We start from the raw sequence: 17,702 nt of genomic DNA on the forward strand, positions 1-17,702 counted from the left end.
GTCACCTGTCCCTGAGGATGAACTTATTAAAGCGGAGACCTACAGTCTAGACAGCCCAACCAGCAGACAATCAATCGGCTTTTCTTTTATGCTGTGCTTGCAACATTCTTTCCATTCACGCTCTGTTCATGCACACATTCATCTGCAACATGCCTGAACTTTCACATCAGAGAAACACCTCTGACACAGGGCAGAGTCACTTAAGAGATTATCACCGCCCTCCTTTGTCACAGCAATTAATTTGAAGACAGATTACACCTCCGACGCTATAATGGCTGTTGTCCATTAGCGTAATGACGACCCCCGGTGTAGTCTCCACTGTCAATTAGCCTGACGTGGTCTGCTCCGTCTACTTTCACATGGACTGATCTTCATCTCAACACCCCGCTGTAATTGAGAGGAAGTGTGTGTTATTACAAGAAGATCAGTCAAACTCGCAGACAAATTGAAAAGAAACAGCGCCTCGTCCAATCTGACTGCAGATATGCTAATTAGCTACTTATCTTAAGCGGGATATTCTCTTTTCCACAAAATGTTTTCATGCTGGTTTTTTTTAAAAGTAAAAAGACTGCAAAGACATTTGTCTCTTTTTTTTTTAAATTACTTTTGTAGTTTGTGTTTGGATATATGAGAAGAGCAGAAGCAATAAAAGCAGCTTGTTCATTCTTAAGCTAGTTGTTTTATTCATGATGATTGCTACATGTAAGGATCAAAGGAATACTTTTTTTGGAAAAATAACTTGATTTGCTTTCTTGTCTGGAGTTAGATAACAGGTTGATGCCACTCTTATGTCTGACTTACTGAAGCAGTTACCAGGCAACCAGCAGCAACTTAAAAAAAGTACTGTTCCCAAGACGAAGACCGCTACATGACCCCGGTTATAAAGTCATATTTTGGTTTGACATTTTTCTTATATGGCTTTTAAAGGAGACATAAAGTGTTCATAAGTGAGATTCAGAGGTGCTGCTAGTGAAACTAAGGAACAGAAGCAGGCTAGCTGTTCCTACCGGTTTAGCAGACATTATGCTAAGCTAACTGTCTGCTCGTTCCAGCTAAATAATTACCACACAATCAGGAGAGTGGTGTTGTACTATACTCCACGTACTGATAACAGAACCTCGAACACTTTCAGTGTCAGTATCCAAAAATAACTGCAAAAAAACGGACTGCAATTTCAGAAACGCATTTGCAAGTCCAAAACATATACACATGAGAAGCAAAAGCAAAAAAACTTGCCAAATGCCACAAAATAAATCTACCGGTCCCACATAGCAATGAAAGTCCTCCATGCCTGGAGGTCTTGAGTTCCCAACCTGGGGTTAAGGCCCCCCACAGAGGGCGCCAAAGATCTCGGGGGGGATCGCACATATTAACTGCCATAATGATAACCTACTTACTGAATAGTTTGTACCAAGTTATTTTGGTATCAACTGTGACAATTAAAATGGTAATTGTGTGTGTGTGTGTGTGTGTGTGTGTGTGTGTGTGTGTGTGTGTGTGTGTGTGTGTGTGTGTGTGTGTGTGTGTGTGTGTGTGTGTGTGTGTGTGTGGGGGGAGGGTTAATAAAGTTTTTGAACCCCTGCTGTAGGGGATGCCACAGAAACCTATTTTTATTTTTAGAAAATCTTCTCAACCAGACAGTTTGGACTTTTCTAACAGCACATCGCCTCTTATTCACAACAGTAGCATTGGCTCTCTGTACGAATAACTTTTAAGCAATGTCTGTACAGCCAGTGTGCGATAAGAAGTGGTGAAATATTTATTTGTCACACAATTTTTTTTTGGTCAGAAATAAAAGGCGACAAATTAATGAATCCTGTGTTTCAGGTGTTGGGTGACAACGTGGGTAAGCGGCAAACAGCTGGGAAACACGCTGAAGGTTAAAGCAGAAGGCAAGTTGTAAAAACCTGGAAGTTGACACACACACACACACACACACACACACACACACAGTCTTCCTCCGCTGCGTTGTTGCTCATTAAGTGTGCTACAGGGAGTTAGTTTGTGAACCTGTCTGGTGCTGCAGAATGAGGATGAGGGAAGACGGGACAGCCGTTGCCAGAGGAATGTTCTTGCGGCAGGTGGAGCAGATGACTGTGCTATTATGGTCTCCCTGTCACACATTACTTTCAAGTTGTATCCTCCAGGGCCTGGCAACTCTCCTATTAGCAGTTACTCCCCCAGAAAAGTTGGAAACCTGTCGGCGTTGTGTACCGGTTCCATGTATATCACCTGAGAGCGGGAACAAAGTGAGCCTGAAGCCATGTTGCTCTTGTATGTTCTCGTTGTGATTCTGCAGGATTTCAACTACATTCAAGGGGAATTAGAGATAATGTTTCTTGTGTTTTCTGTGATCACACGATGCAAGGGTTTGGATGTTGCACACACAGTTCTGTTCTGTCGCTAATATCTCAGTAGAGCTGCAACAATTCAGGACAGAGTCCATGACAAATGTCAAGTTTGGTACTGAACCTTAGTGTATTAAAAAGTGTTCTTTGTTCCCCAAAACTCATTTATTACCTCACCATACTGCTGCAAAAATACTCTTGAGTAAAAGAGTCAAGGATACTGCTGCTCAGTAACTTTTCCCACCTTGTGTCTAGTGCATGTAAACACTTGTGTTGTGTTTTGACAGTTGTGTTTTACTGGAAGCCTCACAGAGCAGCTGTTGGCGCCCTCGAGGTCATGGATTATTCATGCAACAAGTGCAGTCTTACTGTGTGTTGCACGTGCCTCTGCCGTCGTGACAGGGCCAGTCGGTATAAATAAGTCACATGCTGAGTTAATAACTGTGAACGATCACAGGTGATGGACGTTGGTGACGACTGCCGACCGTCCTCTCTTCTCTTTTCTTTGAAATTCTCTCACCGTTGAAGTCTGTCACGACAGCAGGAAATAAAAAAACGTGTTTAGTTTAGTTTATCGATTTCCCGTCCGGTGTGAAATGATGAAATAATCCTGTAATAATGTCTGCGTAAGATGTTGGCGGATGTTGACGTCCTGTTTCCCTTTCAATCAATGAACAATTACCACGAACAAAGTTTACGTCAGAAAGCGGCTGACAACCCCCTCATCGGTTTCATTTTGTAAAGACATTTTCTTCACAACAAGCCAGTTTCATGTTTTGAATTTCAGGCTGGAAAAAAAAAAAAAAATCACTCATCAACAAAGTCATTCTTTTTTTTTTTGTGTTCGCATGTCCTTGTCCTCTTCAGTTTAAAAATCCTTTTGAAGCGGTGAAAGGTTGAGGTCCCACATACAGCCTCTCTGCTGAATCACTCCTTTTAACCATGCCTTGCTATTGTCCTGCTTTTGGAGTTTAAACAAGAGATGCATTCACTTTACGGTACATATGACAAACATTTGACCTTCGCTCGATCTGCTTGATGAACTGACATTTATTAATTTGAATACTGAGGCAGTTAGGTGTACGCTGGAGTCAGTTTACCTTGAAGAGATTTCATCTTTTTTTATCTGCACTCAGCCCTTATATTCATTTAGTGTGCACACCTCCACAATGTTTGGATTTCTATCAAGACGCTCCGGCAACGACTAGTTCGGGAGCGTTGTCCTTCACTTGCATTTTGCTGAACTTTTATCCCACTATGTTGCTGTGTATCAACAAATAGAACATTTCACTTCCACGCATCAAGGTTCATGACTTTCATTTTTTCATTGAAGAGTAGGATTAAATGTTTGCGGCCTCATTGTGCACCGGCTCTGTCAGGTCAGTAAATCTTTGTTTTGTCTCTCTCTGACACTCTTAAGATCCAGTAAATTATCTTAAAATGTCGCATGTCATTATTTCTACAAAAAAAAAAAAAGGTTCCTTCTATTTTAGAAAACATGATATTAAGATTTTGCTGCCTCGCTGTTCACCTGTAAGGTTAGGTGAGGACAGCAGATTTTCATCTGATGTCACACTCTTAGTGATTACTCAGACACGCAGCGCAGGCCTCTTCTCTCTTCTCTTCCCGGCGTGTCAGAGAGAGCGAGAGAGAGAGAGAGAGGTGGAGGTAAGGGATGGACAGCTCTGCGGTGGCTGCTCTGTGATTGACCTGATTATGGAAAACAGCCCCTGGCTTTTCTCCCAGAGGGTGCAGGGGATTGAGGCGTCTTTATGAAATATATTCCTCTTGTGCCGGCTTCTGTCACAAGACGCCCGTGGATAAAGCTGGGCCGTGGCAGCCTGCCAGAGAGGGGCCGTGTGAGCAGGAGAGAGAGAGAGAGAGAGAGGGACATTTTGAGGAAGGGGCGAGAGAAATGGAAGGAGATTGATGATGAAGAAGAGAGAGAATTATGCAGCAGTCATGTCATGGCAGATTTACGGTAGATATTATTGATGTTGCATCCTGGTGGTAATTGCAGACGGAGTATGTGGGATGATTTTAAGCAGGCTCCAATACTTCCCACTGTGGAAGTTGACCAGCAAAAGTGTCAAACAAAGGTGTTGTGTCCACCGTCTAGGGGACACAACATGATGAGTGATCTCAAGACCAGCAGCACCAGTCAAAATGAGATATAAAGCTGCAGTTTACCTGTCTTTGGAGGTGAGTAAAAGTCCAAGAAAACAAACAAAAAAACTAAAGCTGGTTTTGTTGGAAGTAAGAGGTGAAGGGACAAAGCCATTACCAACTCTGCCTTTAAGCGTTGAGGTAATGTGATCTAAGTTTGTGGTGTTTTAATCTTTATTGTTAAGACCTCTGAATATTGGGTTCATTATCTCTACTGCCGGATTGAGGCTGAATCTCAGCAACAATACGTTTCTCAGTCCTTGTTCAGGTAAAAATAAAGTCAAAATACCGAAACCTGTTGGCAATGAGTCAAGTAAGTTTCATTTACCTTATGGTGAACAAAATGAAATCTTTTTCTGTGTTATTCGTGCCAGGTCTGAAACAGATGCAGGAAGCCTACGCTGCCCTTTAAACATTAAATGATAATCTTTTCTACTCGTAATCCCAGCTTCAATCTAAGCATTGGGGAGGAGACATGCAAAACCTTTCCCTTCAGTGTGCAGAGGCTCAAAGTGTGAGATGCTGAGACGAGGGCACTGAGCCAAATGAGGGAAGGCTGCCGGGGTGTGCTGGGATGCACCATTAATCTGCTTTGCCATCCCTTAAACAAGAGAAACAGAGACCACTTATCTTCGGACTCCCCTGGTGTTTCTATTTAAAGGTCTATTACACTGTTGCAGTGTTTTTTGTTGGATATGGAGATGGTGGACAAAATCCCTTTTTGCTTAGTAGACTGATTTGTTCAAAGTTGGTCAAAGCTTTTGCCTGGGTACTGGATATTGAGTCCATGCTGGTCCTCGAACTGTCGACAGAATTAACTTACATCCCTCCCAGCCTATCACCCGTTCTCGTGTCTTTGTGCCATTTGCCATCTCGCTACAAGATGCTTTCAGACCTTTCTTTTCTTTCCCTACACGCCTGTTCCCGGTCATAATCAACAATGCAATCGACTGACAGTCCCCACTTCCACTTCTCACCAGTCTCCAAAAAAATCACAACACACCATTTCCTCTGACGTATCGTATCTGTGAAATAAATCTCTGTTTGCGTTCCTCTAAAGAAATGATCTGCTGCTTGGTTTCTCTTTCTCCTCTCAGCTCCAGACTTGGTGACACTCTCGTCTATATTTGCCTTATTTTTGGGACTTGTACAATTAGATTAACACTTTCTATCCCTCTATGCGTCACAAGTCCATCCAATCCTTTCTGTGTTCATGACCAGCCTTTGTGCTAAGCCACCTGCCTGTTTCCTTGTTAGCGCCTGCTTCCTCCTTAAAGTCCTTCCTTTAAGAGTTCAAGGATAGAATCCCGTATGGGGACAATAAAATGGATCGTATCACATCGTATGGTAACAGGTCAATAAATCACTATTTATTCTTTATTCTCCTGCTAAAGTTGTGACCATCTCTTTCTACCTTTGCCCTTTTTTTGGGAACTTGGAGATTAACCGTTATGTCTCTCTTAAAGGGTGATAAGTCCATCCAACCATTACTTTATGTTGGACCTACTTTTGTGCCACACTTCCTGCCTATTTACCCTTTTCAATTATGTCTGTTTTTTAGTCTAAAAACTCTGCCTTGAAGCGTTTAAGTCCAAGACAACTATCCATATGGTTACATGAAAGTATCGTATTGTATATAGGCATTCAATTACTGTTCTCCTTTTCTGTAAATACTGCCGTCTGCATTTGAGTCCTTTATTTCCTGCCTGCTTCTAAAGACACATTTTTAGAGACGTATACAGTTTTATCTCTAAGGGTTATAAGTCAATCCAATCCTTGTGTACGGAACAAATAACTGTGTCTGTACGTTTATTTGCAGTGAGATTTGGACTCCACCAGGGCCCCTACCTTACCCCATCTGTAACTGTGAGTAAGCACCTGTCACACAGCCAGGCTCAGTATGTATTCCAAGTGTACCCTGCAGAGTTCTTAATATGTACATTGGATAACAAATCAAAGCGCTAGCGACTCTATTTTGAAAGTTAAAACGATCTAAAATAATCTCTTCCCCCCGAGAAGTAATTAGATACCTCTCTCATCGGGCAACATTTAAAATAAAGCATTCAAGAAAGAGCAGTGAGGCTTTGTGTTTGCATTTCCCCCAGAGGAGGAGCAGTTTTTTTTTTTTTCCTCGATATATTTGGACTGACGCTTGTTGGGTGATACTCTGAAAGCGGGAATTTCCCATGTCAGAAGGAAATCAATTATTCATTCAGTGCCATGGAGAGTGAGCAGCACCCTGACAGCTGCAGAAGTAGCTCTGAGATGAGGGACAAGAATGGAGTGTTGTGTGTCTCATGTATATTCTGTTACACCATGCAATCCAAAAACACTGAACAAATGGGGGGGGGGAGTCCAACAGAATAAAAAAGGAAACAGCATTTCTGCAGTAAGCACCGTAAGATCCAATAAAAGGATACTGATGATTGCTCATATGACATAATCAAACCCTGGAATATTTCTTTCTTGTTTGTGTGCAGAATCTCGCTGCCATTAAGAATGCATTTCTTTGCGCAACATTAATCATCACATTTCCTCAGTCGCCATTATTACATCTTTTCGGCAGAAATGACTCTAATTCAGCATCACTGGGGGAGCTGCATTTCTCTCCCCACCCACGTGGAGCTTTTGTTTATTTTTCTATTCTCTCGTCATGAATTTTTCATCAGCCACTTGATGAGACATTTCATGTGTTTGGCTTATAAAGCACAGTAAGCAGTCTTCGGGTGGGGGGGATTAATCCTCCTGTCCCCGCTGCTACACTGGCTTTTGAATACAGTTTGCAGGGTCTCTTGGTATAGCTTAGTGTCTGTTTGAACATGCTTTGCTGGAAATGTCCTTTCAGGAGTCAAAGTGGTTTAAAGAAATTGGCAAAAACTTTTACTGGACTTTTTTTTTTTGTCATAAAGGATACGCCACTGACTTAGCATTACACTGATATAGGGGCGGCTGTGGCTCAGTGGGTTGAGTCGGTCATCTCTAAACAGGGAGGTCGGGGGTTTGATCCCCAGCTTCTGCAGCCACATGTCCGACGTGTCCTTGGGCAAGACACCTAAACCCGAAGTGCTTCCGCTGCGTCGTCTTTTCAGCAGATGGATGTTCATCATGAGTCTGGTGTTGCCCAAGATGTCTGCCTCTTAAGAGGATGTTTTTTTCTTGCCACTGTAACTTTGCTAAATGTTGCTTAGTGCCCGTGATGGATTAACGTTGGGTCTTTGTAATAAAACAATGAGTAAAGTCTTTTATCTGCTCTTTTGTAAAGTGTCTTGATAACGTTTGTGATGCATTGCGCTTTACAAATAAAGATCAATCGATTGATTTTCTTGCCAAAAATCACATTACAAACAATGCAACTTAACCACCAATGGTTTGTCCAGTGGTCTAGGTGTTAAGCTAGTCGCGGCTAATGAAGCGTAGATCCGCTAGCTTTGTGTGATCACGAGGCGTCCACTGTTTTTATTATAATTTTTTGTTTTTGGAACGCCACATCCCAAGAACGTTTTCATTTTTTTGCCTTTTATTTTCGGCCCTAACTGACGACTCAAACGACATCACTTGAGGCGGTCTTTGCATGTGTCCTCACAAAGACCTGGAAACTGATTTTGGATGTATAAAAAAGTGGAGTTGCTCCTTAAATCTCAATCTCAGTCATATCATCTGCTTGACACATTTAATGTAAGATAAAAAAAATATTTGTATCTATGCTAGAAGCATTATTTTGTGTATTGAGACAACAAATCTCAGCAATTATTAGATGTCTTGAGTTGAACATTTTTACAGTGAAATTTGGTGATTTATGGTCCACAGAGGTTGAATTACGGGCTTGTTAGTTTTTTTATTCAGGGAATAACTGAGCATTACTTCATATGCATAAAAGCATGGTCCCCTGAATGAAGTCTAGGCTTGTTATCCACACTGTCACTTCGGTAAAACAGCTCACTTCTGTCTGCATTTCCGTCGTGTCATTTCAAGGACAGTAACAAAGGGAGAAACACTCAGGTTGAATGTATTTTCACAGGTGCTATGTAAAAAAAAAAAGTGGAGCTGAATGTGGAGAACAAAAAAAAAAAAAACCCTCACATTTTACTTTTCTTCTGAGCTAATTCTGATCAGAGCTCATGCCGGCACAAACCAATTAGGAGAGAGGAAAGCCCAGGAGAGGTCAATGGGCTGACTATTATCTAGCTGAGCCAGAAATACACCTGACGAGATCTGGAGCACTGATTTAGGTCAAGAGAAAAAAAAGACCTGAATCTTATAATTGTGGTCTGGGGGTCAACAAGGACAGGTGGATGTGATGGGGGTGGGAAATCAATTTCTTCCTAGTTCTCCAGTGGCCACTCAGGAAGCAATCATGCTGTGTTCGTGTGTGACTTTTGTTTCTCGACAGACAAAATTTGCACCACACACGTGTCACACTATCCGTGTGTAATGGCTGAAGGAGGTGAAGTTTGCCAGGAGTCTGGGGAAAACTCTATTGATGCGAAGATGTCCCGCATATCTCAGAGGTAGAGACTGGAAACCAATTTGTGGGACACTTGACCCGTCTGTGGTTGGACCGTATGACCTCGCTAACAATAAAGGACGGACCCTCCTCCATTACGAGCGCTGACGGCACTGATTCATTAGAGGAGAAACTGTAGAGACGTAGAGATCTATGACCTCAACAACAACCTTTAGTTGACAGAAGGAGACTCGTTTTTAAAATGTTGGGTAAAAATGTGCACACTTACAGTCTTTGTCTGTGCAGAAGTGATTTATGTTCAGTAAAAAGGCTTCTCCTTAAGTTCTCTTTATTTTCGCTCCCTCAGATTGATTCTGTACTGGTGTGCTTGAAAGGTTGAAGTTGACTTCTTGAATCCTTAAAATGGGAAGCATGCGAGCATGTTTCACACTGTACACAAAATAATGTTTTTACCTTGTTAGGATAACTACCGATCATATTTAGCTATGCAGTGTCATTAGTCTTCATAATGTCAAGACTCGTTGATGTCCTGTGGGACCAGCTATGTGTAAGTTATATCTTAAAATGATGGTGCAAAATTCCCACTAAAACTAGTTAGTTTGAAACTTAAGTTGTGTCAGGGGTTTGGGTCCACCACTGGGGACTTGAGGTTCATCTTATGTAGTAGTGCGTAACAAATATTGTCTCAGAAATGAAGTTTAAACTCCGGACCAATCAGCTGAAAGCATTTTTTCTTAAAGCAGTGTTTCCTCACATGACTAATTGTCTCTCAACAGACTAACAGCTGAAAATAACCGAACTGTTAAATGCCAAATGTGCAACATTTTACACATAAATTCAGCAGAAATCAAGTCTATCCTGTGTAAATGTCTCTGAGTCATGACTGTCTACAATAAGTGAGAAGCCTGAGTCCTGCCAGCTGTACTGTTGTTGGAGCTGTGTTTACATCATGTTTACATGGACGGGACAGCCTTGTGTATAAAGCTGTTTTTACAAAGCCTACTCACTGCTTATTTGGATGTCACTTAAGTGTATTTAGATCTCGTTCATTCCGTGTCAGTTTTCCATCTGAAAGCCATTTCAGCTAGATTTGTTTTTATACCATTTTTTTTACTTCACGATGTTGTCCAAAAATTGACTCTCAGCCGGTAATGAGAATCCCTCAGATACCAGCAGGATTTAAAAAAAAAAAAACATTCATGGCAGAAAAACACTTAATACTGGTATTTTAATGGCTGTAATGAACATTTCACTCTCTGCTAGCACTGACTTTTTTGTTTATATTTTTGCACAATTGTAATTTATCTGAAACCTGTTGATTCTAAACCACACCTCAGACATTAAGTGAGGATGAAATTCAAGAAATCCAAGGGATGGGTCATGTCCACTCATAAAGTAATGGGCTTCAGGCTTTGTTTTAGTGTTCAGTATAGCTGATAATCAGATTCTTAAAGCATCTTTTAATGCTTGTTTTAAATGTTCTTTTGTTAGGCTGCAGTAGAAAATGTACTAATCTATGTGATGTGCTGATTAGACAGTTGTTCATGTATTTGTTTTCCGGCTTGTTTCATTCACTGTGCTCTGTTCTGTTCATATATTTCAGCCCACGGCGTCTGCCAGTCATGCCATTAAGTAGGAAGAGTTACAGAGTTTATCTTTCACATCCAATAAGTGAATTTTAGTTGGCATTAACGTGTTTTTATGGTGAAGCTGTCTGCATAAAGTTGCCCTTTTAAACATCCAGCAGACGTGAAGGATCATTAGAACTGATTTGGAGTAATTTGAGTAAAGTGATGAATGGAAAACCAACATTTGCTCTTTTGTTTTGGTCTCCACTGTCTCCTGACAAAGAAAGGGTTGTTTTTTTGCAGCTAACTACTCTTCAGCAATGACTCGCAAGCTTTGTCTGTCTGCCATTTCTGAGGGCTGAGAACCAAGGCGGTGAAGTTGGGCGTCATAAAAACCCACAACTGGTTGTTAAAATTGATAAGCTGTCAGCAGAGCGTAGTGGATTTACAGAGTTGGTTGGAAATGTGTCATTGATTCCCCATTAAGAGGTAACCCTTCACATGCAGTCACATTATCCACTGCCAATATGGAAGAACTGATTATAGCAGCCAAATGTTGATGATCCATTGGGAAAGATTACAATCCAAACTTAGTAAAAACAGGTGAGGGACTGAGATGATGACCATCACACAAGTAAGATTTAGACCTTCACTTTTAGCATCCATGTGTGTCCACATGAGTCATTCCATGTGTATCTTAAAGTATCCATACTTACACCTGTATATGATTCAAGTATCACAATTTATTACAAAAACTAGAACTTTTTTCATCTGTCGTTTTGCCATGCTTTAAGCATATAACAATACAGTATAAAATCTCAACTCAAAAGTAGGAAAGTAAAAGCAAAGATCAAAGATGCTGACGCAGCATTTACAGAAGTTAAGACATGCTGTTACTGTACAGAGAACATTCCAACTGAAACATCTGCAAAATGCGTCATACTCATCAGTGAGATGCATTTTACAATAAACAATCCGATTCCCGCCTCGTCCAGAGTCTCTTTTTTTCCAAAGTAATTTACAGGAAAATAAACACCAACAACTCTGCAAATCATAATGAATGTGCTGAGATTTTTTTTTCAACAGCCCAAGGCACTCAGGCTCCAATGTTGGCAATAAATACGTCATTCTTTTACACAAAATCACATCAAGCGGGCGGTGGCAGGGAGAGAAGAGTGAGAAACTATGTCGTCTATTTTTATGATCTCTTGAAGAACTCGTTCCTTTTTTGAAGAAGTCCACCTTGGCCCCCCCTTTTTTCACAGTGAAAATCCCTGGCAGTCGAGACAAAAATAAGACGTTTGCAGTCCTTTTTGTTGAACTTTGTGACATCTGGTTTTGCTAAAAACTACGCGACTTCTTACTGGTCTTTGGACTCCGGCCTGTCATTTTGGTCTCCGAGCGTCTTCTCCCATCGGCTGCTTTTTCAAAAACCAAACCCCTCAAGCAGCCCGAGAATACCACAGGATGTCCCAAGTGTCAACTTCCTGTGATCTTTCAACCCAACATGAGAAATCTGGTACGAATCTATCGAGTGTCGACGAATGACATTTTTCAAATATCTAACAAATCCAGAAAAAATCCTGATCTTTCGTTTAGTTAACCGATGCTGTGACGAAGAAGTGGCTTGAACACGTTGACATTCTCTCGGCTGCTGCTTTTAGTTGAGCTGGCGACATGCTTCGAATGTCCACTTGGAGGCTCCTCCGTAAATGTCGAGGCTCGTCTCCATCCAGGCAAACACGTTGCCCACTTGGGCTTTGCTGCTGCAAGTCGCTAGATTGTAAATCTCCCCCACGGATAGCTTCCGGTCCCAGATGTGAAAGTTCGCCAGGTCTCCTACGAAAGCTTGTGTGGCGTCGAATCCTCCGCCGAGCGTGTCCTGTGGTGGAGACAAATGGATTTAATGAGGGGATGGTGTGATATTCTTTCTTTCTTCTCTGAGGGTTGCTTCATGAAAGAACTAAAAAAAAAAAATTATGATTAAGGTCATCAAACTTTTCGATACCACTTGATTTCTTTAAACAATGTGATCTCCCTTATTTGAATGATTGATAGTACCGAAGCTTTGAATGTAAAACAGTCATACTTCTAACCAAAAGCTGCCACATGTTTAACAGAGAGAGCAATGTTTAAATTGAAATGTACAGTGTGCAGGAGTTTGCCTGCATTTTTGGTCATTAAAGGCTTTATATGTGATTTTTTGATCCAGCAGATGTCGCCCTTGAGCACCAGCATGAAACCAAAACAAGTCACGCTGCATTGTTGTGTTAGCATGCTAATTCTAGCGATCTTTATTATGCTCGTATCTTCACACTGCATGTAAATTTACCTGAAATGAGCGTGATCTAGAAACACAGTTAAGCAGTGAGTACAGTATGTTATTCTTCTTTTCTCTAGTCCCTCAATTAAACAACTTTTATACGTGAGGGGAGGAGTCAGCCGGCTGTCCCGGCGATGTAAACAAACTGAAGATAGGACTCTGAAAACTCTGAAAGCATCACAGACAGTGGGACTCGAGTGTTACACCCATTGTAGACAGTCATGACTCACAGAGTTATTTTCAGAGGAGATACTTGATTTCTACATTTAAGTATGAAAAATCGCATATAAAGCCTTTAGAAAATTTGAAATAACCCAATATCGGGCGGGTCTAGTACTTCTATTTTTTGATGCCAAGGCATTAAATAAGGTATCAATTTTGTTGTTTGATTTGAACTAGAATGTATCCAAGTTCAAAAAAAAAATCATGACAACCTTATTTTGGATCATCTGATTTTTTTTAAAACACTGTACATCTTCATTCAGCTGGGAAATATCTGGTCACCTCATTGAACCTAATCTGTGAATTTACGCGTGGATGTTACTGGAAATTGAGATATAGTATCATCTCATTATCTCCCAATGAAATGGAATAATGACTTTTCCGCCTTGTTGGATAATTTTGTGCACCATCTACCTGTTCAATTTAACAGAATCGTTATGATCCCTCTGCATTTTTTCCCCATCCCGACATCTTGTTTCAGTGGATCAAATTAAATATAAGTTCCCAGTGAAGTTATTTTTGGCTTGAAACGAAATCTCTCTCTTTCTGCCTCTTCCTCTTTCCCTTTCTGTGACTCGTTTGGTTGCTGCAGATGGCTGTCCACCAATGAGTCTGGTTCTGCTCGAGGTTTCTGCCTGTTAAAAGGAAGATTCTTCTTTGTGCCTATGGATTCATGTTTTTCTCTTTTAATAATATTAAAACATCTAAACATTATGTGCACGTGGTGACAACTAAAGCTGACATTTGAAAAAAGATTAAAAAAATAAGTGACACATCATTTTTAAAGTTAGCCCCCGTTTTTTTACAGTGTAGGTTAAGGTTGTTGTTGTTATTTGCTTAAAAAACAGACTTGACTGATTGTGTGTAGCGTTTACCTGCTCTTGGCCGAGGATCAGCAGGCCTTGTGGTTTGATGGGATGATAAGGAGCCAGATTCTCTCCACTCCCTCTCCTCACGCCATCCTGGAAAGCTTCCCAAACACCGTCCCGCGTGGTCCAGGTCACGCAGATATGATGCCACTTCCCATCGTTGATGAGAAAAGGCAGCTTCGCAACCTAGAAGACGACACGAAGTCAAAGAGTTTGAACAAACATCTCAAATCACTCTTAGAAATGTATTTCCACGTTTTTTTCCCCTTTCCTACCTTGTCATTGATCAGGATCTCCATCGGGTTGTTCCCCCACTCTATGAGGACCAGCTCGTTGGCCTGACCCGGAACTGCGTAGGAGAAAGGCGTGCCAACTCCGGGGGACGCGTTGGATTTGAGCCACATGCACACAGTGAGGGCGTACATCTCCGGCAAACTCTTCTTCACTTTGGCGTACATGTAGTTGGTTCTCAGCGGGAACGTGAGCTGAAATTTATCCAGAGGCCTGCTCTCTCTTTGACCTGTGGAGAGGACGCGGCAAATTCTGCTTCAGCATCACAGCATCTTTACATATTTAAACCGCAGATATTCACACATCCTGTGGATTTACGCACGAATTACAGCGTTACACAACAAAACTACAACCATGACGCTCCAGATCCGCTTTAATCTCGCATTAAAGATCTGCCACAGGAGTGCTGACGTTGTTAACCTTCATCTCATGTCTCCCTCTCCCACCACACCTCTCTGTTTCACTGCCATGGGACTTTTTTTTTTTTTTTTTAACGTTTGGCACCAGAAGTGTCCCAAACCAAGAGCGCAGGACTGTTGAATATTGAAGTTCCCAAATGGCTCCCAGAGATAATGCAGATATTGGTTCTTCCCTGCGTGTTGGGGAGGTTTAATCTGCATGAATTAGAGCAGGAAACTCACAAATACTGGGCTTCTGCAGCTTTGAGGGGATGAGTGAAACATTAAATCGACTGTTGAGGTCATAAAAGCCTGTAATGCTAAACTGGATTTTCTTACGTTGTGCCCTCGCTGCGGTTTTGCGCACACACCAAATCCCCCACATCTCCTTTTTTTCCGCGCAATCCGTCCCCTTTTTCCCCCCCAAACTACCTTTCTCAAGGTCGGTGATCCTCTGGTGCAGAGACGTGAGCGTGGACTCCACTCTCCCACGCTGCTCCGTCTCATTTCGGAGCCCGGGCTTCCCCTCGTCGATGCTGTTCACTCGGGACAAGACCTGCTTCTCCAGGTCGTCGATTTTGCTCTGGAGCAGATCTTTCAGGCTGTTCGCCTGCACGGAGTTGTTACTCCTGCTGAATTGCTGTCAAGAGGGGAAAGAAAATAAAGCTCAAATTAAAAATGATTTTGAGGTTAACTATTTTAGAAACTTAATTTGTAGTTATGCTGCTTTTCATTTGTGCGCACAAGATTACACATTTCCAGTTAGTATAACCAATGGAAGACCAGAATCTGATCTTTCTATATGTTCTTAGTTTATTGTTATCGTTATTTTATAAGTTTAGATAGTAGATGTTGTACTGGTTTTTACGCAGTCATCCAAAGTGTCCCAAATTCTGCTCAGCCTACCTCCAGGTTTTCTAATCTCAGCTTCAGCGACTGTAAAGTCTGCGAGAGTTGCGCCAAAGTGTCCGCGGGGCCCCTCGATACATCCCCCATAGTGTTTTTGGTCCCCGCTTCTTTCCTCCTGCCCCCGGGCTCCGAGCTGCCGCTCTGGCTCTCGCAGCGGGCCAACTTTGAAGTCAGTTCTCTGATGGTTTCCTTCTGGTTCATGATCGTCTCCTTCTGCTGCAAAACCGTCTCCCGCAGCTGCATCACCGTGGTCTTCAAGTCCTCTCCTGGCACGCTGTTCTGCAAGGTGGCCGCGCAAATGTCCATATCCTTTGGCACGGAGGTGCAGATGAACTGCGTCTGTGCGCCAAGTTCTTGACAGGAACTTTCCAAAAAGAGCCATGAAATTAGAAAAAGTCTCCAGCAGATCCCATTCTTTGTGGCGTGCATGTCTGCGGCTGTCTTCCGTTGGTGAGTTCGGCCTGAAAAGCTGCAGTGACTTCCCGCCTGTGTCCCCGTGTTGTTGTTATACTCCGCCTGTGTGGAAGTGCAGCGCGCTTTTATACCGCGAGCCCGGTTCTGCGCAGAGCTGCTCCACTGCATCACGACCGGAGGAGGGGAGGGAGGAGAGGGGAGGGGAGGGGAGGGAGGGAGCCGCGCTGTCCCTGTTTAATCGGCTCCAGAAAGCGGAGTCACATTCAAGAGATGAAACCTATTTTTTTTTTCTTTTAGACTCCCACGTGATGAATCTTTAATCACTTAGACTGTTTGTCATTCCTTTCTGTGTATTATTCATCCGGAAAACGCTTCGTTTTGTAAAGGCAGAGGATAGAGGAGGTTTCTTCTTTCGTGGAGGGCTGCCAGGAGAGCCAGCTGTGTTTGTTTGGGGTTTTTTTTGCGCGCGGAGAAAACAGACACACACACACTCTTGATGCAGATGAGAAATCGCAGCAGTGTGTGGTCCCCGCAGATTCAGCACCAAGGACAGCTCTCACCACATTGCATTATCACAGAGAGTGCTGCTGCTGCTTACTTTCACACTCTTCAACTGTTCCTCACTCAGCCTTCATCCCCTCTGTGTTTCCTCTGATCACACGTGTTTATTTCATCATGAACTATACATTGCATTTCAAAAGGCATAAATTAGTTTTCAGGTCAAACACAAACTGTATTCCCAGAAGAACCCACCTCTTCCACTGGCAATCTGCTCCACACATCACAGCCGCAATCATCTCAATAATTCAGTTTCCAAAATGATAATCTGTCCCAGAGCACTTTACCTTTATCTATTATTCAGGAAAAGACAATTTTATTATTTTATTTTTTTGCACTGCCCACTCTCTGCTCTTATTTATTCAGTCCGTGTTGGAAAGAAATGACAACATTTTCTTCATAAGTAATGAAAACATATCGGCGCTTGGATTAAAATTGATTTCCTTTGTGAAGATGAAGATATGCAGCCCTGAGAGACAAAGGTCTGACTGTGACAAAAAGGATATTAGATGAAGAGGTGAGACGGGTCATGGCTGCAATTACGATCATCCATAGCAGGCCTCTAAAGCTAAATGCTTTATAGCTGCAGGAGGTGAGATATTAACACGGAACGACTGGTTCAGTCGTTGTCAGGAGGAAGGAATTCATCTCATCAGTTCCTCCAGAGTTTCAGGGGCTTTATCTGGGAGGGTTGAGGCCAAACATTCCTGATTTTCTAGCAGCTTTATAAACACAGTCGTAATGCGGGTTGCACTATTTCTGAGGCTTTATACATCCAAAGTTATCGACTTGGACAGACACTCAATTAAAAGTCGTGGTAAATGGACTTGAGCTTATATAGCGCTTTTCTAGTCTTCGGACTACTCAAAGCGCTTTTACACTTGCCCAAGGACACATCGGACATGTTGCCCAGCTGGGGATCGGACCCTCGACCTTTCCGGTTCAGAGGCGACGATTCTACCAACTGAGCCAGAGCCGCCCGATGACTTCTGATGTCACTTCAGTCAAGTTTCTTCACTGATACGAGACTTTGGGATGACCTCCTCCTTGTACCATTACTACAATTCTACAATTCACTTAGCAGACGCTTTTATCCAAAGCGACGTACATCAGAGAGTAAGAACAACACAAGCAAGGATCTAGAAAAAAGGGAACAATGTCAGTAAGAGCA

The 17,702-nt window shown here is 42.3% G+C and overlaps 1 protein-coding gene and 1 long non-coding RNA gene across 2 annotated transcripts in view; one reads left to right on the forward strand and one right to left on the reverse strand.

Moving 5' to 3' along the window:
- The window catches only part of LOC132995733 (uncharacterized), a 57,561-nt gene that overhangs the window by 946 nt on the left and 38,913 nt on the right, over positions 1 to 17,702 (forward strand). The gene's annotated exons all lie outside the window — the stretch shown is intronic.
- On the reverse strand, positions 11,271 to 16,156 carry nptx1l (neuronal pentraxin 1 like). Its single transcript, XM_061026819.1, has 5 exons — positions 15,557 to 16,156; positions 15,083 to 15,290; positions 14,237 to 14,481; positions 13,968 to 14,147; positions 11,271 to 12,429 (listed from the first exon to the last, which is right to left on the reverse strand). The coding sequence occupies exons 1-5, from the start codon at positions 16,139 to 16,141 to the stop codon at positions 12,208 to 12,210; spliced, it is 1,440 nt and encodes a 479-aa protein (XP_060882802.1). The 5' UTR covers positions 16,142 to 16,156; the 3' UTR covers positions 11,271 to 12,207.

This window comes from Labrus mixtus, chromosome 20, assembly GCF_963584025.1.
Source record: "Labrus mixtus chromosome 20, fLabMix1.1, whole genome shotgun sequence".
In the NCBI taxonomy this organism is placed as follows: Eukaryota; Metazoa; Chordata; class Actinopteri; order Labriformes; family Labridae; genus Labrus; species Labrus mixtus.

Coding starts and splice junctions, on each gene's coding strand:
- nptx1l (XM_061026819.1), bottom strand. CDS start 16,141: ATGCAGTGGAGCAGCTCTGCGCAGAACCGGGCTCGCGGTATAAAAGCG. Junction 15,291..15,556: donor TGAGATTAGAAAACCTGGAG/GTAGGCTGAGCA, acceptor CCCTCTTGACAG/CAATTCAGCAGGAGTAACAA. Junction 12,430..13,967: donor TGATCCTCGGCCAAGAGCAG/GTAAACGCTACA, acceptor TCTCCACCACAG/GACACGCTCGGCGGAGGATT.